General features: G+C 43.3%; 1 protein-coding gene across 4 annotated transcripts in view; it reads right to left on the minus strand.

Moving 5' to 3' along the window:
* The window catches only part of banp (BTG3 associated nuclear protein), a 186,382-nt gene that overhangs the window by 99,776 nt on the left and 61,110 nt on the right, over window positions 1-25,496 (minus strand). For all 4 annotated transcript variants that reach the window (XM_084334450.1, XM_084334448.1, XM_084334449.1 and 1 more), the window contains exon 9: window positions 20,062-20,183. In XM_084334450.1, the coding sequence (XP_084190576.1) occupies window positions 20,062-20,183 (122 nt within the window). The remainder of the gene's footprint in view (window positions 1-20,061; window positions 20,184-25,496) is intronic.

The following is a 25,496-nucleotide window of genomic DNA, read 5'->3' on the forward strand; positions in this document are numbered from 1 at the left end:
GATCAACTTGTACCAGAATGATGGGAAGAGAAGAGGATGGAGAAGGAAAGGAACTGCTCATGATTCAAAGCATACCACCTCATTAGTGAAGCATGGTGGTGGTAGTGTTATGGCGTGGGCATGTATGGCTGCCAATGGAACTGGTTCCCTTGTATTTATTGATTATGTGACTGCTGACAAAAGCAACAGGATTCATTCATTTTTAATGTCTTTTTTTTAATGATCTTTTTCCGATTTTTCTCCCATCCCAATGTTAGTCGTTATGCCAATTCCCAATCCCCTTCCTGGTCGTTGCGCACTCTACCCCCTACCGTCGGTCCGGGAGGGCGGAGACTATCACATGCTTCCTCCGACACATGTGTACCCAGCCCACCGCTTCTTTTCACCTGGCAGCGCGGACTCTCACTGGGAGAGTGTAACGTGTGGAAGGATCACACTACCTCTCCTAGATCCTTCCCTTGCTGTGCAGGCGCCCCGACCGAACTGTAGGAGTCGCTGTTTACAATGACCAAGACCCACCCTCAACGGGTTTCCCACCCGCTAACACTGCCAATTGTGTTAGTATGGACGGTCGGCCAACCCGGAAGCACCACAGCTGGATTCGATCCCACTGGCTCTGTGGTGGTAGACAGACACGTATAACCCTTTTCCACTGCATGGTACCTACTCGACTCTACTCTACTCTACTCGGCATTTTCGGTTTTCCATTGCCAAAGTGGTACCAGGTACTTTTTGGGTACTTTTTTAGTCCCTGCTCTGTCGAGGTTCTTAGCGCGTGCCAAGCGAGTAGAACTGGTACCAGAAAAGTCACGTGAAAAACTGCAGACCACTGATTGGTCAGAAGAGAGACGCGTCACTTGTTGGAGAGAAAACAGAAAGCCGCCATCTTGAATGGCTCGCGTAGGATGTCATTATATGTTTGCAGCAGGAAACAAGTGCAATAAACAAAAAAGGATACGGTCACTGTGTATTTGCCTCATTTACTGATGAAACAAAACCGACATCAACACAATTTGCCACAGAGCAGAGAGTTTAGTCTGACAAAAAGATCGCTGATTAATTACGCTTGTTGTTTGGGTTAGGGACGTGAGTGGTAACGTTAGTTAGCCTAATGCTAACGTTAGCAGATAGACACGAGAGCCTAGGTAACGTTAAAGCTTGTAGAATAGACACAATGAGAGGTAATGTTAGCGTTAGCGGAATAGACACAACGAGAGTCTGGTTAATGTTGTTATTGATTGATTGATTGAAAACTGTGTTTTACTCTGGCTTGCCAAGCTCATAGCCCCTTTTGTGACTGTGATGCACCGAGTGAATCCACAGTCACTTGCTCCTCAATAGGAAACCAACCTAGATTTACCATGAAGGACTGGTTCTGGCCGAACCGTTCGTTATACAAGTATCACAGACATTTCAAAGGTACTCACAGTTGCACGAGGGTTTCGGACAGAGATACGGGATGGTTTGAAAGCTTGGCGTTGCTAATAAACATTTTAAATATTTTTTATAAACTGCTCAACACTGCATTATTTCCGGCGTTGGCTGCCTGGTGTGATCACAGCACATGTGCATCATGCACCCAACGCCGGAAATAATGCCGTTTTGAACAGTTTATAAAAAAAATATTTAAAATGTTTATTAGCAACGCCGAGCCTTCAAACCATCCCGTATATCTCTGTCCGAAACCCTCGTGCAACTGTGAATACCTTTGAGATGTCTCTGTGATACTTGTATAACGAACGGTTCGGCCAGAACCAGTCCTTCAGGGTAAATCTAGGTTGGTTTCCTATTGAGGAGCAAGTGACTGTGGATTCACTCGGTGCATCACAGTCACGAAAGGGGCTACCAAGCTCACGGACATAGCTATGCTGGAGCTCTCATGCTGATCACCAGCGGCCCCGCCTCCCCACACGGAGACAAACTGAGTACTTAGTACCTGCAATGGAAAAGGAACGAAGTACCAGGTACCTAAAGCCAGTAGAGTAGGGTAGAGTCGAGTAGGTACCATGCAGTGGAAAAGGGGCATTAGTCCACTGCGCTACCCGGCCGCAACAGGATTAATTCTGACGTTTCTGGCAATAGTATCTGCTCATATTCAGCCAAATGCTTCAGAACTCATTGGACTGCGCTTCACGCTTCAGAGTTTTTTGAAAGCAAAGAAATGGAATGTTGTGCAAAACTGAAGGACAAATGCCTCAAGAAATCCAGCAGGTTCCAGACTTCAGGCTGTCATTGACTGCAAAGGATTTGCAACAAAGTATTAAGTGACAATTTGATTTATGATCGTTAGTTTGTCCAACAACTTTTGGTTCCTTAAAAAAAAGGGGGGGGCACACAATTCCTACACTGTTCACCTGATTTGGATGTCAATACCCTCAAATTAAAGCTGAAAGTATGCACTTAAAGCACTTTTGTTTAATTGCAAGTCCATTGTGGCGGTGTACAGAACGTAAACTGTAGCTGCCAAGAACATCTCCGATAATTTGACCCATTTTTAAATCATCTGGGATAAATATCTGGGAAATACCTCTACAAAGCGAACTGCCCGCCCTTGCTAGAATGTCTGAAACAGGATATTAAATGTTGGAATTTGCCGCCCCTCTCCCTGAGTGGAAGGAAGCTCAAGGAGCAAAGCTCACAGAACCGAGGAAGGGACTCGACTTCTCATGGCCAGAGAGACAAGACTTCCATCCAACTCACTAAACCTGAATTTGCATTGCTGTACTGGCAAACTCTTTAACAATAAATCTGTATCGACCGTGAAGATCTGACCACGCGCATAATTGACCTCTCGGGTTCCACCACACGACTATCTGGGGGGGAAAAGGATACAGAAACGTACACTGCGGAGGCCTCGTCTCCAGGGTGGTGCGGCACTCCACCACTTTATACTATTATAGGACAGCCAACGTTGGGGCATTGACGTACGGGATGAGTGACACAAACAACGATACCCCTAAATGGCTAATCTTGGAGAATGCATCCTGCGGGCTCGCCATGTTCCGTTTCTTTACCAGCTCTATTGTGCTCCGAATTCCCATCGGTGAAAGCCATCTTTTATTATACCATTAACCCAATTGTTGCACAGTTGTACGAATCTGGAACCAGTTTAGGAAATAATTTGCTCTCCGTGGTCTTTCCCTTTCTGCTCCGATACTCAAGAACCACACATGTTTACCCCGTCAATATTGGCATCTGGCTCGAGTGGGATCTCGCCATCGCAGGTCCATCTACGGAGACGATCGTTTTGCGTCCTTTGAGCGACCGGTAAGCACAATTGGTATCCCTAGATCTCGTTTTTAAAGATGTCTACGACTACTTTGCACTTTGTAGTCCCACATCCCGATTGCTTCCCCTTACATCAGATTTTTACGTAGGATATAGGTATAACCTTCTCCCTCCTACACACTCCTGTTGGATCTAAGAGATTATGCAATGTAATCAAGATAGGAGATAATACAATCTCTCCAGGGGTCTGTTTGGAGATTTTATGCAATTTGGCAGCCTTTCTTGACATCTGTAGAAAAAATGGAAGCAGAGAATGTTACCCCATAATATGTGATTTTTATTTGTATTGTTTATGTGTGTGTGTGTGTGTGTGTGTGTGTGTGTGTGTGTGTGTGTGTGTGTGTGTGTGTGTGTGTGTGTGTGTGTGTGTGTGTGTGTGTGTGTGTGTGTGTGTGTGTGTGTGTGTGTGTGTGTGTTTCTCCTCTGCAAATATGTAAAATGACTGACTTTAATTTGATGGTGTAGGTCTGGTGGGTGGTTTAGGTTCGGTCGATACTTGGAATAGGATCCAGTGAACAGTGTTTTGTATAATGTGAAAATCTACAATAAAAAAGATCAGAACTAATAAAACAAAGCCATGTTAAATCATGTGTTTTTCGTCATTGACCTTCAAGATTTATCTGACTACCTACCTCATTCTATAGTCTACCCATATAACTCTTGAACAGCACAGAGGCCCTCTACAGGAAGGGATAGAGCAGACTATTCTTCCTGAGGAGACTCAGGTATTTCAACCTGTGTAATAGGCTACTGCAGTCTTTTTACCAGTCTGTGGTAGCCAGCGTCCTCTTCTTCGCTGTGGTATGCTGGGCTGGTAATATCAACTCAAGACACTAACAAACTGAACAAGCTGGTGAGGAAGGATAGCTCCATAGTGGGAATTGGACTGGTCAAAGTAGAGGTGGTGGCAGAGAGGAGGACGAGGAAAAAGCTGGACGCTATACTGGAAAACCCCTCCCACCCCCTCTATGAGGAGCTAGCCAGGATGAGGAGCACATTCAGCCATAGACTTATCCCCCCACGCCAAACCACAAACTGCCTCGGCCAGTCATTCATGCCAGTAGCCATCAGGCTCCACAACCGTGAGCATGGACTGCTGCCAATAGTTGGAGAGCTAACGGCCGGAGAACTTGAGAAATGATAGGACAGTCTGACTCTTAATACTAAACACTGCACAGACTCTGGTGCAGGGGGCTACTACGCTATGTACTATGTATACTGTATTATGTATTCTTACTGGCTGAATTAATTCTGCCATTCCACTATAATTACTATGTTCTAGTATGTAGCCATGTGTACTATGTTTTACTCCATACTATTACTATTGCTACTATCATCTTTTCTGCCCGTACCTCCCCTCCACCGTGCTGCTGTGACACCTGAATCTCCCCAAGGGGTTTAATAAAGGAACACTTGACTCGACTTCTCTAACGTTAGCCATGTGATTCATATCCGAAGTATTAACACATTGCCCGCCGGGGGTTATGCCCATCTAATGCCCCTCTCTGCCAGCGCTATAAGTCTATGGAGATGTTTACCTTCTTTGCAGGGCTATAGGCCTACCTTTTTAAATTGTATTGCTATATTGACATTACTATGGCCCATTCAACATCGATTATCTATCGTTCAGGATGTGGGAACTTTATACCTTTTCATTCATACATTGTTGTGTTAATACCTTCTAGACTATAAGTTATGGTTTTCTGCAGTAATTCCTAGAATGTGAGTTATAGGCCTAAACGCATACCGCACTTTTCGCACTATAAGCCGCACCTGAATATAAGCCGCAGCAGCTAAATTGAATGATGTGTACATATATAAGCCGCACTGGACTATAAGCCGCAGGTGTTTTAATGTTTAATTACCATATGTAAGGGTTCGTGCACAGAGGGGATTGTCAGGAAAGAGATGGCTGTTTGAGGAAGCTCCCATTTATTAACATTTTTGTTTAAACAGGAACGATAGCCAGTTAGCAGCGCCGGGTACAGTAGGTAGCAACGTTAGCTCTCATAACGATAGCCAGTTAGCAGTGCCAGGTACATATAGGTAGCAACGTTAGCTCTCATAACGATAGCCAGTTAGCAGCGCCGGGTACATATAGGTAGCAACGTTAGCTAGTTAGCAGCGCCAGGTACATATAGGTAGCAACGTTAGCTCTCATAACGATAGCCAGTTAGCAGCGCCGGGTACATATAGGTAGCAACGTTAGCTCTCATAACGATAGCCAGTTAGCAGCGCCGGGTACATATAGGTAGCAACATTAGCCAGTTAGCAGCACCAGGTACATATAGGTAGCAACGTTAGCCAGTTAGCAGCGCCAGGTACATATAGGTAGCAACGTTAGCTCTCATAACGATAGCCAGTTAGCCAGCGCTAGCCAGCACCTGCAAAATCGAGTGCCAAACTGATGATATCAGACATTGATATCAGGAGCTATCAGTAGCTAGATAACATTAGACAATGCCTCATGTATAAATAAACTAAAGTGAATAGTTCGTTGACTGGGTAATTTTGTTTAATGCTTCAGTTATGTTGAAAGAGGAGCCCTGAGCTGCTCATACACTAGACTCTTGCCGTAATGGTTTGTTGACGTGGTTATGTGAGGGGGAGGAGGGGGGGCAAGGCGTGCACTGCTGCAGCAGATTTAGGGTTCTGATCTGACGGTCACAGAGCTGAGGGAGTGCGCCCAGTTAGCTGTAAAAATCCATAGATTAGCCGCACCGTTATATAAGCCACAGGGTCGAAAAATGGGGGAAAAAGCCGCGGCTTATAGTCCGAAAAGTATGGTATATAGATTATCGATTGGCGTTTCTTCCCTATACACGCTATATTAAAAAATTCAAATGTATATGATCGGTATACGTTATGCTTCATCATGCGTGAAGGAAAGGGGGGGGGGGGGGGGGTCGTTTATAATTCCCCCATCAGTAAATGCATTATGTAGGTTGGGTGATATATTGATCAGATCGGTTTGCTCACAAGGAAACTCACAATCGGGTTGAAAATAACATTATATGGGCGGTTAGGTGGCGTAGCGGAGATTGCGTTCGTCACCAACCCCGGAGCTGTGAGCTGGATTCGCCTGTTCGAATCCAGCTCACAGCTCCGGGGTTGTCACCAGCTTGGCTGGCCGTTCACACTAATACAATTGGCTGTATTAGAGGGTGGGAGAAGCTGGCGGGGTGGGTCCGGGTCGTTGTAAACAGCGACTCCTACAGTTCAGTCGGGGCGCCTGCTAAGCGCGGATAGGACCTGAGTGGGATAGTGTGATCCTTCCACATGCTACGCCCTCTCAGGGAGGATCCGCGCTGCCAGGTGAAAAGAAGCGTTGATTGGCTGGACGTGTGTCGGAGGAAGCACGTGATAGCCTCCACTCTCCCAGATGATCTGACTGTGGGGGGTAAGTGCGCAGCGACCAGGAAGGGGATTGGGAATTGGCATACGACTAACATTGGGATGGGAGAAAATCGGAGGAAAATGGAGGGGGGAAAAGATTAAAAAAATAAAAATAAAATAACATTATATTCCTCTTACCGTGGGTCAATGAGACTGGCGGTGAAATATCCCAAGTACACGACGCCGATCGCCTAGGTCCATTTCCGGTTTGTTTGTCGCAATAAACGCCGAAATCATATCGATTATTAAGTTTAGAAAGCGATCCATTATGTACATTATGTCTGTCGGGAGTCCCGCAACGATATGCGACGGCCGAATTAATTTCATCGACGCACATCGGCCACATCCTGTAGGCGAGTGTAACTTGCCCGACCATCCACCAGGCGGCGGTATTGAGCCGTCGTTGCCGTCACCTATAGGGTCCAGCTGCAGCGTAGCGGGTGTATATATGAATTATGAATGCCATGGCGAAAAAATTTAATATTGATCGCAATAACGCTGTACAGCGAGGTCTGGCGCTCAACGCATGGCGGCCAATAACTCTGGAAAGCGTTTCCGGCGCTGGATGTGTTAAGCTAAACTGTTCGGGGGTGACCTCAGAGACTGGAGTGAGTCTTGTGTTAACGTCAATATGTGGATTAGTGAGAGTGAGCGCTATGATCCCCCAGAAAAACAGTAATGTCAAACGTCTGCAGACGTTTAAATTGGATTAATAGGCTTGTGGGGTGATTTACTTTTTTTTTCTGTTGTTGCTAATCACAGTTTGTCTCAACAAATATTTCAACTGTGTTATGCAAGTGAATAGTTCTGATGAGCAAAGGGGAAGAGAAACCTCTGGCACACGAGGAGTGAAAATGATATTTTCTGTCTGTTTTTTTATTCGTGTTGATATTGGGTCGGATATTGTGACATTTTATGTGGAAGAATTGTATTACCCAGTGTCAAGGAGCCAGGATACAGGCTCAACGATTCACTGCTTGGACTTAATTTCTTACATTTGTTGCTTTACAAATTGTAAGTGTATGTGGATCAGGGTTGGGTACCGTTCACATTTGAACCGATACCAGTACTGGTACCAGTTCCTGATATTCGGTATCGGTACTCAACGGTACCTTTTTTCGATACTTAACTCTCTCTGTAATAACAGTTCAAAATAAGTCCAAACTTCTCAATTTCAACATTGTTATTTATTTAGTACATTTATTTATATACTGTTGTAACACACCACACAAAATAAATCACATGATCATGTATTGTGTCTTTCCAAAGACCCAAGAGACGGGACAGTAATATATATATTTGTGGAAAAGGCTTCCTCTTGTCTAGTATATTACACTCTCTCTAAACATGTAAAGGTACTCAAATTTGGTACCGATTGATCTAGCATGAATTACATTGTGGTGCCAATGTAATTCGGACGGTACCGTTAAAAGTAGAGTACGGTACCCAACCCTAATGTGGATGGATTATTAATTTACACTGCATTGCCATAGGCCCACCTCCACATAGAATTGTTCTGTGTATATGAAATAAAAATAAATATATGTATGGGAAAATACTTAATCTTATACCTGGTCTCCATTAGCTATGTTCAGCCTGGCTGGGGCTATATCCATGGTCTAGCATGGTATGGTTGGGCTTGTGTCTCCATTAGCTATGTTCAGCCTGGCTGGGGCTAGCCAGGTTTGGTATGGTATGGTTGGTTGTGTCTCCATTGCGTTTCTTGTAAACTCTCTGGTTGCTAGGCAACCTTTCAAATACACAAGCTAAACCATGATGACACAACAGTCCCAGCTGGCTTTGGCTCAGGCCAGGTTGTGAAAGGTGTCCGTCTCAGCTGGGGTCCAGCCAGGTCTGGCCAGGTTCTAAAGATAATGGAGACACTCACTGTGTGCCAGACAGGCCACAGCACGGCTAAACCCTGGCTAGTGGAGACAAGGCCACAGCACGGCTAAACCCTGTGTAGTGGAGAGACAATGCATTAGTCTCATGTGTTAATCAGAGTCTGGTTTATGGGGTTGGCTGGGCCTTGGAGGATTTTCAGATGTCAAATTAGGGCTGTGGCATTCTTTAACTTGGCTGCCACGCTGTTTCCGGGATATGGCTATGCGCTGCCACGCATTAAACCAATGGAGTCCGTCACCTTGTTTGCAGGGCTATAACTATATTCTATATTATAGCTATGGATGCAATACTATGGCCCATTTGACATTGAGTATCTATCGTTAAAAAATAAAAATAAAAAAATTCCATCCATACATTCCCGTTTTTTATACCGTGGTGAATATAAGTATGGTTTTAGAGCGGTCTATGGTAATTCCTGGGAGGCTAGTAATAGCCTGTGACGTGTATTATACTAAATCCATTGGCATTTCATCCCTACACACGCTACAATTAAACATTCAAATGCATATGATCGGTATTATGTTCCATTATGAATGCATGAAGGGGGGGGGGGGGGTCTTTTCTGATTAATTGATTGTCAATAACGGCATTCGTTAGTACAACAACATACGCTGATCAGGGCGATGGCTATGAAAACAAGGCACAATCAAGCTGAAATTGATGTTAAATTGCTCTTACCTGTGGCCGGTGGGATTCCAAAAAGAATATTCCAATTATTTGATTGCCATCTGGTAGATCGTATGTCCATTTGGCCCACAACATAACCCACCACAGCATAATGAATCGGGGGTCCCGAAAACGATTCAATGCGATCGGGTGAAGCCCTAGATTCAGGTTAGTAGAAAAGAGCGCCCGGAGCGTTTAGCGTGTGGCACAGCCCAATACACAAGGTTTCAAATGGTGCTCGATACCGCCGCCTGGTAGAATGCGGCCGGTATTGCACTTTAGCGATCTCAGACTCAGCCCCATAATAACACCAGGCTCCCTGGATGGATAATGAATGGAAATATCGATGGTCTGCATCCCCTTAACAATTGTGTGTATTGAGTCGTACTGTATTGTACCCATTCTGCAATCTGTTAATAAAAATGTCATTCAATCAATCACCGTGCAGGTCATTGATTGAATGAAAATTGTATTAACAGATTGCAGAATGGGTACAATACAGTGCGGCTCAATACACAATTGTTAAGGGGATGCAGACCAGAGAAAGACTTTCGTCTTGTTTACATCAGGGTCCCCCATTTTCAATTCATAATGAATTGTAAGTAAGGGTGCAATTAGCACAGTGCAATCCATTCTTTGTGGATCTAGCCCTAAGTGAGGTTTTGTCACTTTGCACATTCATTTAGTTTGACAGTTATTGAGAGTAAATGAGTTTGAATATGGCCACCAGTGATGTCATCGGGGATATTGAATCCTTGTGTTGTGTTAATTACAGCACAATGAAATTATAAGGTAGCAGTCCCTATAAGTCAAAGTATTGCTATTTCTTCTCTACATCATTTCATTGTGCTGTAATTAACACAACACAGGGACTCAATGTCCCCGATGACATCACCGGTGGCCATATACTAATTTACTCTCAATAACTGTCTCAAACTAAATTAATGTGTGCAAGAGTCTGGATGAGTGTGAGATCATGTGCAAAATGAAATCTGAATAGTGTTTTTGGTGAAGTGCCCCTTTAAGTTCGGGAAGCTCTATGTCAGAGAATAACCATAGAAAAAGAAGAGATGAGCAAATCATACTGACATTCCAAAATTCTACAAGGGAAGTCTTTTCCCAACGGGACTCAACACCAGAATGCTAGATTATACTGTGTACATTGTACATTCTTTGGATCCCTATGTGTGCATAATATGTATACAGGCATGTTTGTACTGTACGCACATTGGCTTCCTACAATTGACCCATCTCAAGCCCTGCCCTCTTTTCTTGATGCTCCGATCACAGTTGTTGCTTCCCTTGGACAAACAACAGCTGTGATCGGAGAATCAGGAAAAGAGGGCGGGGCCTGAGATAGGTCGATACACAATGTTTGTCCGAGGGAATATAATCTCAGCTGTGATTGGAGGATAAAGAAAAGAGGGCGGTCCCAGTGGTTGGCCCGGTGCTCTGCAGCTCCTCCGTCATGACAGACCGGGCCCAGCCCTGAGGCCCTGCTGCCAGAGCTGCACTCATTAATACACTGCAGACCATCAGGATGGTAGAAAGCTGCACTCATTAATACACTGCGGACCATCAGGATGGTAGAAAGCTGCACTCATTAATACACTGCAGACCATCAGGATGGTAGAAAGCTGCACTCATTAATACACTGCAGACCATCAGGATGGTAGAAAGCTGCACTCATTAATACACTGCAGACCATCAGGATGGTAGAAAGCTGCACTCATTAATACACTGCAGACCATCAGGATGGTAGAAAGCTGCACTCATTAATACACTGCAGACTATCAGGATGGTAGAAAGCTGCACTCATTAATACACTGCAGACCATCAGGATGGTAGAAAGCTGCACTCATTAATACACTGCAGACCATCAGGATGGTAGAAAGCTGCACTCATTAATACACTGCAGACCATCAGGATGGTAGAAAGCTGCACTCATTAATACACTGCAGACCATCAGGATGGTAGAAAGCTGCACTCATTAATACACTGCAGACCATCAGGATGGTAGAAAGCTGCACTCATTAATACACTGCAGACCATCAGGATGGTAGAAAGCTGCACTCATTAATACACTGCAGACCATCAGGATGGTAGAAAGCTGCACTCATTAATACACTGCAGACCATCAGGATGGTAGAAAGCTGCACTCATTAATACACTGCAGACCATCAGGATGGTAGAAAGCTGCACTCATTAATACACTGCAGACCATCAGGATGGTAGAAAGCTGCACTCATTAATACACTGCAGACCATCAGGATGGTAGAAAGCTGCACAATGGGCTCCTGATTCACTCACAGTTCTACCTTCTTCTCCTCCTCCTCTTATTCTATTCTTGCAGGGTTATATGGGTTATATGCAGGTGTATAAGTAGGTATATAGCATTATATGCAGGAATATTCAGACAGATATGAATATATATATATATATATATATATCCACATCTGTCTGTACATACCTGCGTATAATCCCTTTTACTGTAGAAACTATATATATCCCTTACCAACTCATATTTACAGCATATATATATATATATATATATATATATATATATATATATATATATATATATATATATATTCATATCTGTCTGAATATACCTGCATATAATGCTATATACCTACTTATACACCTGCATATAACCCATATAACCCTGCATGATAGATAGTATGAACAACAATGCTGTATATACAGTATATATATATTTATTCTTACCGTATATATATATATATCTATCCACATCAGTCTGTACATATAATCCTTTTTACATATCTGTAGATACTATATCTATATCTGTGCATATCCCTTACCTGCTCTTACTAGTTACGCTGCTGGCCAGTATGACTTACTACCAGTGTCTTTATACCTGTATCACTGTACATATTAATACTACTGTACATACATTTGATTAGATTTAGCACTATTACTCAGTAGTACTAATTTATATATTTTATACCCAGTTTAATCACCTGTACATTGTATATTACTATTGCACTTTACTGTTCCATTTGCACTCTGGTTGAAACTTATTTTCGTTGTACTGTACTTGTGCTGTATAATGAGAATACATTTGAATCTAATCTAATATTTCCTGTCTTCCTTCCACCTTAAAAGTGGATGCTTTTATTCAATATTTATTGAATCTGGAAAGATCAATGATAGCAAGGCTCTCATTTACAATGACGTCGAGAGGAACAATGCATAATACAAAAACAACATTAAAACAGAAGGCAACCAATTAAACAGTTAAAATCAATCAAAACAGTTACAGGCTGAGGTGAAATGGTTGGCTATTACAGATTTAAACTGACCGATGGATACTAAAGTATTGCGTTTTAAGGTGCTTTGCAAAACATTCCATGTGTCTGGGGCACAGAAGCTAAAAGCAGATTTTCCTAATTCAGTGCAAACTCTGGAGACCTTAAGCGTAAGACAATCACCAGAGCGAGTATGATAAGGTCCAGAGTTCCAGTGCAGTAATGAAGTGATGCAGGGTGCGGTGTGTCCCAAGCGACTTATAAGTTCTGTACAACAAGTCAGCAGGAAGGGAAGGGTACAACTCTGGCAGTTGTTAAGGGTAAGTAACATTGTTCGTCAGGCAGTGTTGACTGCTACTCTCTTGAGTGCATAGTCTGAGTGGTTATTCTTTCTTTTCTCAAAACAAGACATTAGGACCGACCTCTATTTTCTTTTAATAGACGAATCAGTTGATTTGGGTCCTAAGTCAACCGAGGCTTGGGAGACACGCTGAGTGAGTCATATCCTGGAAAGCCGATAAGCACATCTCTGGCGAGCACTAGATTCAGAGAGGTCCTTCTGCATGACTGCATGTGGGAAGCACAATTTTTGCAGATTTGTCTATTAACTCAACCATTCCATTAGTCACATTCTGTATGCTGGCTATTGAGATGACTTACTGTAAATGGGGACATGGACTGCATTTATATAGGACCAGGGGTGTAAAGTACTTGAGTAATTGTACTTTGTTACAATACTTAAGTACTGTTTTGGGGGATTTGTACTTTACTCAAGTATTATTAGGTTTGTATACTTTGTACTTTTACTCCATTACATTTCAGAGAAAAAAAAACATACTTTTTACTCCTTACATTTAAAATGCAGACCTACAAAGTACAAAGTAAAAATCTCACAGGTCCAACCATTTTAATTAGTATATTTTAATTGTTTATCTGGCCGAACTAACGTTAACGTTATTAATCCTGCAACCGCAGGTAAACAGCCAATCAAATCCCCATCAATGGAAAATGAACCCGCCCATACCCATGCTGATTGGTCCTTGTGCAACACTAAAAAGCGGGGATCTTTGATTAAACACCTGCTATCAAAAGAATAGACAGTCAGATCTGCATTATGGTGTGGTTAATATTGTGATATTATTCAGGGTACTCCAGTATTCTGTCTTTAATATTGTGAAATAATATAACGCGAGTCGAGTTGATTAGGTACCATGCAGTGAAAAGCGGCATAAGAGAATACTTCATAATGTTTCATGCAATTAAAAAGTAAATATATATTTAGTACACATGATTTATTTATTTTAAATAACAGTGACTTTTCCTTTTTGATTAGAAAGTCTAGTGCTGGTTGAGCATATTCATACTTTATGTTGATGGCCTTTGTCTATAATGTGGCCACAAAAATAGAAAATGTTACAAAAAAAAATTTTTGCACTAAGTTAATATTTTGAAAAATGTTGCCTATATTTTTCAGTCAGTTCAGTCTTTGTGTGCCAAATATTATTAACACTTTGGATGCCCAAACCGAGTTTTCTCGGGTTTACCCCCCACGGGTTGAATGCCCATAACGAGAATATTCGTTTTTTCTCGTTTATTTTTTTTATTAGCGATCTGAATTCATATTTCATCAACCGAGTCTACCGTTGGAAAATCAGCCACCCCAGGCGCTCAGATGTGAAAAAAGCGCCCCCTATCGTCTCCCAGATGGTAATTCACCCTTTTGAATTGGACTCAATGAAAAAGCATGAGAAAAAAAGGCCCGGACTCCACATTTTACTTCTCACTCATGTAACCGGGGTCGATCAGCTTCATGCTGGACCCTCAGAGTAGCGGGGATTATGTGTTTTTACAGTATATGCGGTGGATCAATAAAAGGATCGATTTTTGGAATGGCGATCAGGAATTGGAATAATCCATTTGGATACCATCTGATCTCAGGTAAGGAATCTATTTTACCAGTATTAAGATAATCAGACCCGTTTTCACGGAGATACGCTTTTTTTTAGTTTTTTTGTGAAAACGAGGGGTTTTCTAAATGCTATGAAACGGAAATGAACAGATAAAAAAAACACTCTGCTTCGACAATGTTGACTGGAAATAGGTCATTGATAATGCGACGGGCAGATTAGACACATAACCATAATTTAAAACATAGATTAGGCAATATTAATGCTAACATTGAAGTGGATGTGGGCATTCAAGCACAAATGTGCACCCCCTGCTGGGCATTCAAAGTGTTAAAGGTAAACTTTTTTTTTTTAACCAAATAAATGAGAAGCATGTTTAAATCAGCAATGCCTCCCCTCTCTCTCCTAGCTCTAACCTCCACTGCCTGTGTCACACGTGGATTAAATTGCTTTACTACGCCTCAAATAGTCTCATCTTGTTTTCAGGCTCAGATATCCTCATCTTGTTTTCAGGCTCAGATTTTCATCTTGTTTTCAGGCTCAGATTCTCATCTTGTTTTCAGGCTCAGATTCTCTCATCTTGTTTTCAGGCTCAGATTCTCATCTTGTTTTCAGGCTCAGATTCTCTCATCTTGTTTTCAGGCTCAGATTCTCTCATCTTGTTTTCAGGCTCAGATTCTCATCTTGTTTTCAGGCTCAGATTCTCATCTTGTTTTCAGGCTCAGATTCTCTCATCTTGTTTTCAGGCTCAGATTCTCGTCTTGTTTTCAGGCTCAGATTCTCTCATCTTGTTTTCAGGCTCAGATTCTCTCATCTTGTTTTCAGGCTCAGATTCTCTCATCTTGTTTTCAGGCTCAGATTCTCTCATCTTGTTTTTAGGCTCAGATATCCTCATCTTGTTTTCAGGCTCAGATTCTCATCTTGTTTTCAGGCTCAGATATTCTCATCTCGTTTTCAGGCTCAGATGCTATTGGCGGCTTAAAATAAAACTTAGTTTGTCCGAGGGCAGCAACACTCCAGTCACCCGAACAACTGCCTCTTTGAACTGCTGCGGTCAGGCAAGCGATACCGGAGTCTCAAGGCGAGCACAGAAAGACTCAGAAGAAGCTTCTATCCCCAGGCCATCAGGCTGCTCAACGAACAATGAACACTACACAACAACAACCATCAAACGCACATAGCACACACATCCACACGCACACACTCACTTTAAACAAACACACTGTAGCACCCACTCCCACACTTTATAGCACACACTCACTTTAAACAAACACACTGTAGCACCCACTCCCCACACTTTATATTTATTGATGAAGGATTGCACTACAACTCGTACACCTTACTGTAAATTGTACCTAAATTGTACCTCATCCCATTTCTGCTTTGCACTATATAGTATTGTACATTAGTACACTGCATAGTATTGTATATTATATGGTAACTCAGTTACGTCTATTCTGCATCGAACATTGTACATATGTCTATACTGAACACTGTGACCTCATTTTCTACTTCTAATTTACATGCTATACTATGTTATTTGATACTATCTTGTCTAGCACAGTCTCTGGAGCGTAACAGTAAGAAGCATTTTATATGAAAGTATTCTGTACTTCTGTATGACTGTATGAAACTTGTGATTGGAGGATCAAGAAAAGAGGGCAGGGTTTGAGATAGGTCCATTATACTGTGACAGGGGCTCAGGAAGTAGAGCCTTAAGGCCTCTGCATGCTACAGCAAATTCAAAGCAACTTCGACACAACATCGACAAAGCAACGGTGTTGCAGACACTCTACCTTTATGCTTCTGCAAAATCAACGCGCAGCCTATGTAACATTGTACCCCGTATGTAGCTAGGTTCCCTAGATAGATGACGCTTCCCTTCTCAACCAACCCATTGATAAAAGCAGAAAAATAAGTATAATTTTTACTTCCGGGCGGGGGGTTTCAAAATAAAAGAGCGAGTCTAAAAGCACCGTAAATACGTTTATTTTTTTACAATATCTAACGTTACACGAACCTAAACTAATCTAAAGTTAGTTTAGGTTCGTGTTAACTTTGGATAATGTACAAAATAAACGTATTTCCGGTGATTTTAGACGTCGCTCTTTTATTTTGAAAACCCCCGACCGGAAGTGTTATAGTGTCTGTTGCTAGCAGCTTGACTTTCTGTGCTTTTCGAGCTAACGTTACCGTAACATCATTAGTTTCCAATGGAGAGGACCTCGGCTCACATGCAGCTCAAACTACCTATTGGAATAAATTACTTGATTGATGTTTAACTTGTCCCTGTGTGTGTCCAGTCATTTCGACTAGCAAACGTTGTATTTAACGTTACCTCAGGACGGATACCATTGTATTTACTTGGTTAGCTATGTAGCTAGCATTTTGAATAGACCCAATGCTAGCTGGCTGGCTACATCTTTATTTACTAAATTATGGAGGCTTTTTAATCGTCAAGGTAAGAGAGGATTTGTCATGATCAACTGAAGGCGTATGCTATGGAACAATATGTGCTTGGGTTTTCAGAAAAAGGCGAGCTATGTGACGCTGATTATTTAGCGTCAACGCCGGCTTCAACAATGGAGGATATTATTCTCTGCGGGACTAATATTATTCTATGACAGCCCCGCCCCCATTCGCTAACCAACCAATCACTGCTACGCAATATCAACGCAACGGTTGTTCAGATTAGATTCTGGGGACATGTACGCAACGTCCAAGCAACACAGTCTACAAGACCCTCTAAAACAACCGCGCTGAAATCGCGCCGATGTTGTGTTGCAGTTGCTTTGAAGTTGCTGTAGCATGTAGAGGCCTTTAGGGCTTGCATCCACCTGCCGCATATTTCTGGGCGCAAGCGTCTTTTTTCAATTGATCCCAATGGAGAGGGAGCGTATGCGGCAACTGCATGGTACCTAATCAACTCGACTCGCGTTTGCTTTTTGAGTGTCTTGGTAGCCGTAATTTGAAGTGACGTCACACGAGGAACAAAATCAACAGTCAACAGTAACACTGCGTTGGAAGGAGAAGCCCTGATGATATAATATAAACCAACAGCCAATACATGTGAAGTTATCTTTGAACCTCTGTTGTCAAGCCTCGTCAATATACCCCCCCTTCCCCACTAATGGAATGTCGTGGAGTCACTTCGCTGTGAGCATTTCCATGGTTAGCTCGCGGCTAACGCTAGTTAGCTTGCGTTATAACCGAACAATACACACATCCCCCGAACCGTGGAGGTCGTACCGAACGGTGTACGGTTAGAATGCGTACCGTTCCACCCCTACTAACAAGGCATTGATGTTTCTGATGCCTTTTGCTACCAGATATCGGTGTGAAACTGGATTTCCAGCACTTGTAGTACAAGTTTAGCAGCCTGATGGCCTGGGGAGAGAAGCTTCTTCTGAGTCTTTCTGTGCTCGCCTTAAGACTCCGGTATCGCTTGCCTGACCGCAGCTTTTCAAAGAGGCAGTTGTTCGGGTGGCTGGAGTCCTTGATGATTCTCTTAGCCTTCCCCCTGCACCGCTTGTTGTAAATGTTCTGGAGGGTGGGAAGCCCCCCTCCAATTGTGCGTTCGGCTGAACGTGTCACTCTTTGTAGTCTGCTACGGTCTTGTGCAGTGCTATTCCCAAACCAGGAGGTGATGTTGCCAGTCAGGATGCTCTCTATTGTACATGAGTAGAAGTTCCTAAGGATCTTCTGACTGACTTGGAACTTCCTTAGGCGCCTGAGGAAGTAGAGGCGTTGTCGTGCCTTCTTCACAACACTGTCAATGTGTGTGGTCCATGTCAAGTCCTCGGATATGTGGGCTCCGAGGTACTTGAAAAGTATAGGAATAAAGTGGATGTTGGGCCTGATCTCTGCCATTTAGCCAGACATCAAGACTTTGACAGCTGCTATAGTTTAGTTTAGTTTATTAGTCTATTTAACAGGCACGACACAGCAGTCAGGCCAGAGTTAGCCGGATAGCTCATTTAGATCTGCAGTCGCTGGGCAAGAAGATAGAAAACACTACAATTAGCAAAGTTTTACAAACAGAACATCACTTCGCTGCAACATCACCCGTCTCGTTAGGCCAGTTGCAGGTGACACAATGTAACGTTACCCGACATGCAGGGGTGGAGCTTCCTATAGACACAGGCGGTTGCCTAGAGCGCCACCCAGAGGGGGCAACAAAAACTGTGCAGAGCAAAATGATTATACAAAATATCAAATATATATATATATATATATATATATATATATATATATATATATATATATACACATATAGTGTTAATATATCATATTCTCTCTTAATTCTCTCTTCAGAGTTTAAAGCCCCTTCTATATCTGCAACTGGCCTAACGAGACGGGTGATGTTGCAGCGAAGTGATGTTCTGTTTGTAAAACTTTGCTAATTGTAGTTTCTGACAGATATTGCGATTGCGAAAATGTAAGCAGCCCCACAGAGGTTTATTGTAAAATGCAGCTTGCATCTGGCCTACACGGTGGGTCTGTTCGGGACACAGAGTCTGAAAATGTTTCTTTTTACCTGGGAATCGATACCGGTCTGGTACCCAACGGTACCTTTTTTTCTGTACTTTACTCTCCCTCTCTGAAGTCTAAACTTCATCTGATTAGCGAAAGGGAGAGGAGAACCCTCTGGCACACGAGGAGTGAAAGTAATGTTTTCTATTGGTGTTGATATTGGGTCGGATATTGTGAAATCTTTATTTTGAATTGTTTTGTTATCCTGTGTCAAACAGGCAGGATGCGGGCTTAACAATGCACTGTTTGTGAATACAAATATTGACATTTGTTGCTTTACAAATTGTGTGTATGCGGACGGATTGTTAGTTTGGACTGTGTCGCCGTAGGCCGCGTTGACATAGAAATGCTCCGTGGACGTGAAGCTTGGGCCGGGACGAAGCCGTGATGTAAACCATTTAAGTAAAACCCAATGACAAGATAATCTCGCTTGCTTGTTTGTGTGTGTGTGTATCTATCGTTTGCTGTTTGAATCCCCAGTAAATAATCAAGCTGCTTTAACTTAATCAGCACTAACATCTCCCACAACTCCTCAGTGATGTCATCGCTCTGTCAGCACTGACACGACTCATGGTACACTTTCCAAAAAAACTCTCCCAATTATCCCAGTGTTTAGTTTATCTGTATTAGAATCGAAGCGAATTGCCAAAGGCACAGGGTCATGCTTTTAAAACAGGCCTATTGTGTAACTTCGGAGAGTGCAGCAAGGACACGCCTTGATAGGACCAGTTGCTTCCTCTTGACCCGCCCACCCATAACGCTGTAGCGGGCCTGGCCGTGACCCCCAACCCGAGCAGCTGCACAAGGTCATCCGATCCCCGAGCAAGGGCCGCTCCTACATTGACATAGGCTCCGTTATCTTCCTGTGGAGTCCGGTGTGTGTCTCTGCGGTGGGTGGCGTGATCTGCCCCCATGCAATACAAAACCCCCCTCTCTCCGGGACCCGTCGCTATGACGATGGCTTAAGAGCAGGAACAACATTAACTTTAACTAAATGAAGGAGAGAACAAAATGTATATAAAGATATACAGAAGGGGGGGGGGGATAAGTGAGCAGTGAAATACGGAGGGATGGGGTGGGGGCGGGGTTGTACTCACCACCTGCACCTGTCCGTCTTCCCCTATGCGGTGGATCTGGACCTGCTGATTGGCCAGGGAGTAGTGCAGGGTTTGCTGGGTCGTGCCCTCAATATGTGCCGTTTCTCCTCCGTTGCCTCCCTCTGGTGAGGAGGAAAAAACAAAATTAAACAATTATCGTGTCCAAAAATATTCCTTTTGTGTTCCACATACTTCAAAGTGTGTGCAGTACATCATAGTGGATACGACGCACTTGGGAGGACTTGCACACCCGCCGGCGGTGGCCATTGGTGACACCCGAAGAAGGGAACAGTTCACTCTCTGCTTGGACTCACAAGCTACGCTATCATGCAGCTATACTGAGGTGTCACAAACTATGCTTCAGACGCCACTTCAGTAGCCAGTATATTTCCCTAAACAAAAGGGGAAAGCATAGGGGCACAACGCCACTATGACAACGTGCCAGCGCCACAATGTGGGCAACAGTGGCTCGGGAGATAGAGCGGTCGTCTGGTAATCTGGAGGTTCGCGGTTTGATTCCCACTCCTCCCGGGCAGCGTGTCGAAGTTTCCTTGAGCAAGACACTTACCTCCTAACTGCTCCCGATGAGCAGGTTAGCACCTTGCATGGTCGCCTCCACCATCGGTGTGTGAATGTGTGAGTGAATGGGTAAAATGTGAGGAACAAATGGTAAAGCGGTTTGGATAAAAGCGCTATATAAATGCACCATATAAATTGACGCATCATTGTCCAATACGTGATTTCTTGGTTCTCTGTTCCACTGTGTGTGTTTTTGTGTTCATCATTAATCTATTGTGATACCATATACACTGTACTTAATGTTTTTAAGTTGCAGGAAATTACTTTCTTTATTGCTAATTCCTTTGCCTCTCGGACGGGGGGCAGAACCACCTCCTAGTTGCAACTCAGCACCATCTAGTTTGAAAACAAAAAAAGCCCTGATTAGTTTGGGAAATCTTCGAGTCGATGCTCGATTAATGGTTGTTAAGAATTTGATCGATCACATGGAATTTGGCATCAAATTAACGATGGTATCAAATAAAGTAGAGATGCACCGGTATGAACATTTAGGCCGATACTGATAACCGATATTGACATTTCTGTTATGGCCGATAATGTGATAATACCGTTTGTCTCGATATGATACTGAATAAAAACAAATAAAAATGTTGTACATAGTAGTTTTGTACATACTGAAACAAAGAAAGTTGTTCACATCAATCAATTTAAAAAAATCACTATCAGCCAATACATGTTTGCCGATATATATATCTGCCCAGTTATCTTATTGGACCGATACCGATATATGAAAGAAATCACCAATACCGGGCCAATACCGGTATGGTCACCGATATAAAGAGCAGATCAATTATCAACAGCATGTAGCAGCGTCCTGATTTGTATCAACACAAGGAAATATTTTGCTACGTGGCAGCATCGAGACGTCTTGCATCGAGACGGCTTGCATTGAGACATCGTGCATCGAGACGGCTTGCATCGAGACGTCTTGCATCGAGACGGCTTGCATTGAGACATCGTGCATCGAGACGTCTTGCATCGAGACGGCTTGCATTGAGACATCGTGCATCGAGACGTCTTGCATTGAGACATTGTGCATCGAGACGTCTTGCATTGAGACATCGTGCATCGAGACGTCTTGCATCTAGACTTCTTGCATTGAGACGTCGTGCAGCAAGACTTCGTGCAGCAAGACTTTGTGCATTGAGACATCATGTATTGAGACGTCTTGCATCGAGACGGCTTGCATTGAGACATCGTGCATCGAGACGGCTTGCATTGAGACATCGTGCATCGAGACGGCTTGCATTGAGACATCGTGCATCGAGACGTCTTGCATCGAGACAGCTTGCATTGAGACATCGTGCATCGAGACGTCTTGCATTGAGACATCGTGCATCGAGACGTCTTGCATTGAGACATCGTGCATCAAGACGTCTTGCATCTAGACTTCTTGCATTGAGACGTCGTGCAGCAAGACTTCGTGCAGCAAGACTTTGTGCATTGAGACATCATGTATTGAGACGTCGTGCATTGAGACAGGGTGCAGTCCAATGTGGAGAACAAAGAGTAATTTGCTGTGGAATGAGTTGCCTTTGACCATCAAACAGGGCTTGATACAGGGTCATCAAACAGGGCTTGATACAGGGTCATCAAACAGGGCTTGATACAGGGTCATCAAACAGGGCTTGATACAGGGTCATCAAACAGGGCTTGATACAGGGTCATCAAACAGGGCTTGATACAGGGTCATCAAACAGGGCTTGATACAGGGTCATCAAACAGGGCTTGATACAGGGTCATCAAACAGGGCTTGATACAGGGTCATCAAACAGGGCTTGATACAGGGTCATCAAACAGGGCTTGATACAGGGTCATCAAACAGGGCTTGATACAGGGTTATCAGACAGGGCTTGATACAGGGTCATCAAACAGGGCTTGATACAGGGTCATCAAACAGGGCTTGATACAGGGTCATCAGACAGGCCTTGATACAGGGTCATCAAACAGGGCTTGATACAGGGTCATCAAACAGGGCTTGATACAGGGCTTGATACAGGGTCATCAAACAGGGCTTGATACAGGGTCATCAAACAAGGCTTGATACAGGGTCATCAAACAGGGCTTGATACAGGGTCATCAGACAGGGCTTGATACAGGGTTATCAGACAGGGCTTGATACAGGGTCATCAAACAGGGCTTGATACAGGGTCATCAGACAGGGCTTGATACAGGGTTATCAGACAGGGCTTGATACAGGGTCATCAAACAGGGCTTGATACAGGGTGAGGATACAGGGTCGTTTCAAGGTGAATGTTAAGAAACGGCTCCTAGAAAATGTCCCAGAGTAACTCAGGAGGCTTTCTGTTTTAGTTTATGAGATCTGTACATTTTGTATTACATAATTATTCTATAAATAATGATTTTAGATTTTTTGCAATATACTGTATGCTGATGATAATATGCGTAATAAATGTTTATGTAAATACTATGTGCTGCTGAGACAAAGGACCACAATGAAAATAAGTCAGACTTTTTTGTGCCATCCTTGATAATTGTAGGATGCATGACTTGTTGTAACATGTATTTTATAGTGCTGTCAGGCGACTAAAAAAATGTATCTAATTAATTACAGGATTTGTAATTAATTAATCTAATCGCATTTTAATCGCATAACCATTTTATGCCTGATATTCTATATTCTATAATCATATTTCAAATTGCATGTGTCCGGATGGCAGAATTCAGTACTGTATCTACAAAACCTTCTGTTTAATCATCTTCCATTTATTAATTTGCTTAGATTTTTCAGGTCTGGTCAATTTGAGCATGGTGTTATTCACAGTCAAATATAACATTTCTTTTATTGATATTCTCATTTGGTTCATTACAATTTACTCAAAATAAAATGTTCATTCAATCAATCACCACGCAGATTTATTGATTGAAAACTTTATTAATAGATTGCAGAATGGGTACAATACAGTACAGCTCAATACACACAATTGTTAAGGGGATGCAGACCAGAGAAAGACTTTCGTCTTGTTTACATCAGGGTCCTCCATTTTCAATTCATAATGAATTGTAACTAAGGGTGCAACTTGCACCGTGCAATCCATTCTTTGTGGATCTAGCCCACAGTATTTCTGACACTGGGAATACATTCCCTGAGATCCCATAGATCCATAGATGTCCCATATATGTCCCTAGAATCAGATACCAAGAACATGCAAATGGACCATATTAAAAATAAAAGTCTGTACATGTGTATTCTACGTTCTTATGGAATGAATGAGATAAAAAAAAAAAAATTATAAAAAAAAAGAAAAAAAACGTTTTTGTAATTAACACTTTGCGCCAGGGTTAAATTCATAATTTACCATCTTTCGCCAGCCCTATTTAACATGGAGAAGTTCCCCTTCTTTGCAGGGCTATAACTTTTTAAATTGTATTGCTAAATTGACATTACTATGGCCCATTCAACGTCCTATATCTATTGTTCAGGGTGTGGCAACGTTATACTTTTTCATTCACATATTCATACTAAAATACGGTCTAAAAAAGTATAAGTATGTTTTTATCGTTTTCTGCAGCTTTCTCCAGAACATGATTTATAGCCCCAAATGCATTATATTGATGATCAAATATAGTTTGATAGCGATCGGTGCCAGATAAAGAATTTCAACTGGACGTGCTTCTAGGAGTTACTAAGTATGATCTGATGTTGACCGGCGGGGGGGGGGGGGGGGGTGTTCTCTCTCTCTCTCTCTCTCTCTGTGGCTGTTTTTACGAGCATCCCTGCACACTGCTATCCTTTCATCATGTTCTACTACACAGAGAAACACACACACACACACACACACACACACACACACACACACACACACACACACACACACACACACACACACACACACACACACACACACACACACACACACACACACACACACACACACACACACACACACACACACACACACACACACACACACACACACACACACACACACACACACACACACACACACACACACACACACACTAAAAGCCTCGCTGACCTCCTGGGAAAGCTTGGCTGATTCCCAGGCCATCTGCTGGATGACGGTGTGTTTATACGTTAATCAAACACGTCTAAGATACACAACAAGGCCTCTCCGTCCAAACACACTCCTGGTCGAGCAGCCAAACACAAACTCCTCGGCCCTCAGTCTAAACACCCACTATCTAACACCTCCAGACCGGCCACCGCCAGCTCCTCCGACCAGCTCCCGCGACACAAGCCGCCACCTGCGCCACCGGCGTCCACAAAACAAACACCATCGCGCCTCTTCCCGCTCCTTGTCAAAATGCAGGGCAATAAAAAAAGACCATGGTGAAGGGGGGTGTGGGGGTAGTGTGTTGACCGACTGGGAGAGAGAACATCTCTCTAAATACACACGCGGTGAGAGAGAGCCCGTCTGTCAGGGCGAGATGTGTTCGAGGTGGCTGTGACTGACGTGAACCGTGCAGCACCGGACGTCGAGGTACTACCTCGTAAACCCCTCTGTGTGAGCGACGCTGCCTGGAGAGTGAAGCCTGGAGAGTGAAGCCTGTCTTAGTGACACTGCCTGGAGAGTGAAGCCTGTCTGAGCGACACTGCCTGGAGAGTGAAGCCTGTCTTAGTGACACTGCCTGGAGAGTGAAGCCTGGAGAGTGAAGCCTGTCTTAGTGACACTGCCTGGAGAGTGAAGCCTGTCTGAGCGACACTGCCTGGAGTGAAGCCTGGAGAGTGAAGCCTGTCTTAGTGACACTGCCTGGAGAGTGAAGCCTGGAGAGTGAAGCCTGGAGAGTGAAGCCTGGAGAGTGAAGCCTGTCTGAGTGACGCTGCCTGGAGAGTGAAGCCTGTCTTAGTGACGCAGCCTGGAGAGTGAAGC

The sequence above is a fragment of the Notolepis coatsorum genome (genome assembly GCF_963971535.1).
Source record: "Notolepis coatsorum genome assembly, chromosome: 18".
Classification (NCBI taxonomy): Eukaryota; Metazoa; Chordata; class Actinopteri; order Aulopiformes; family Paralepididae; genus Notolepis; species Notolepis coatsorum.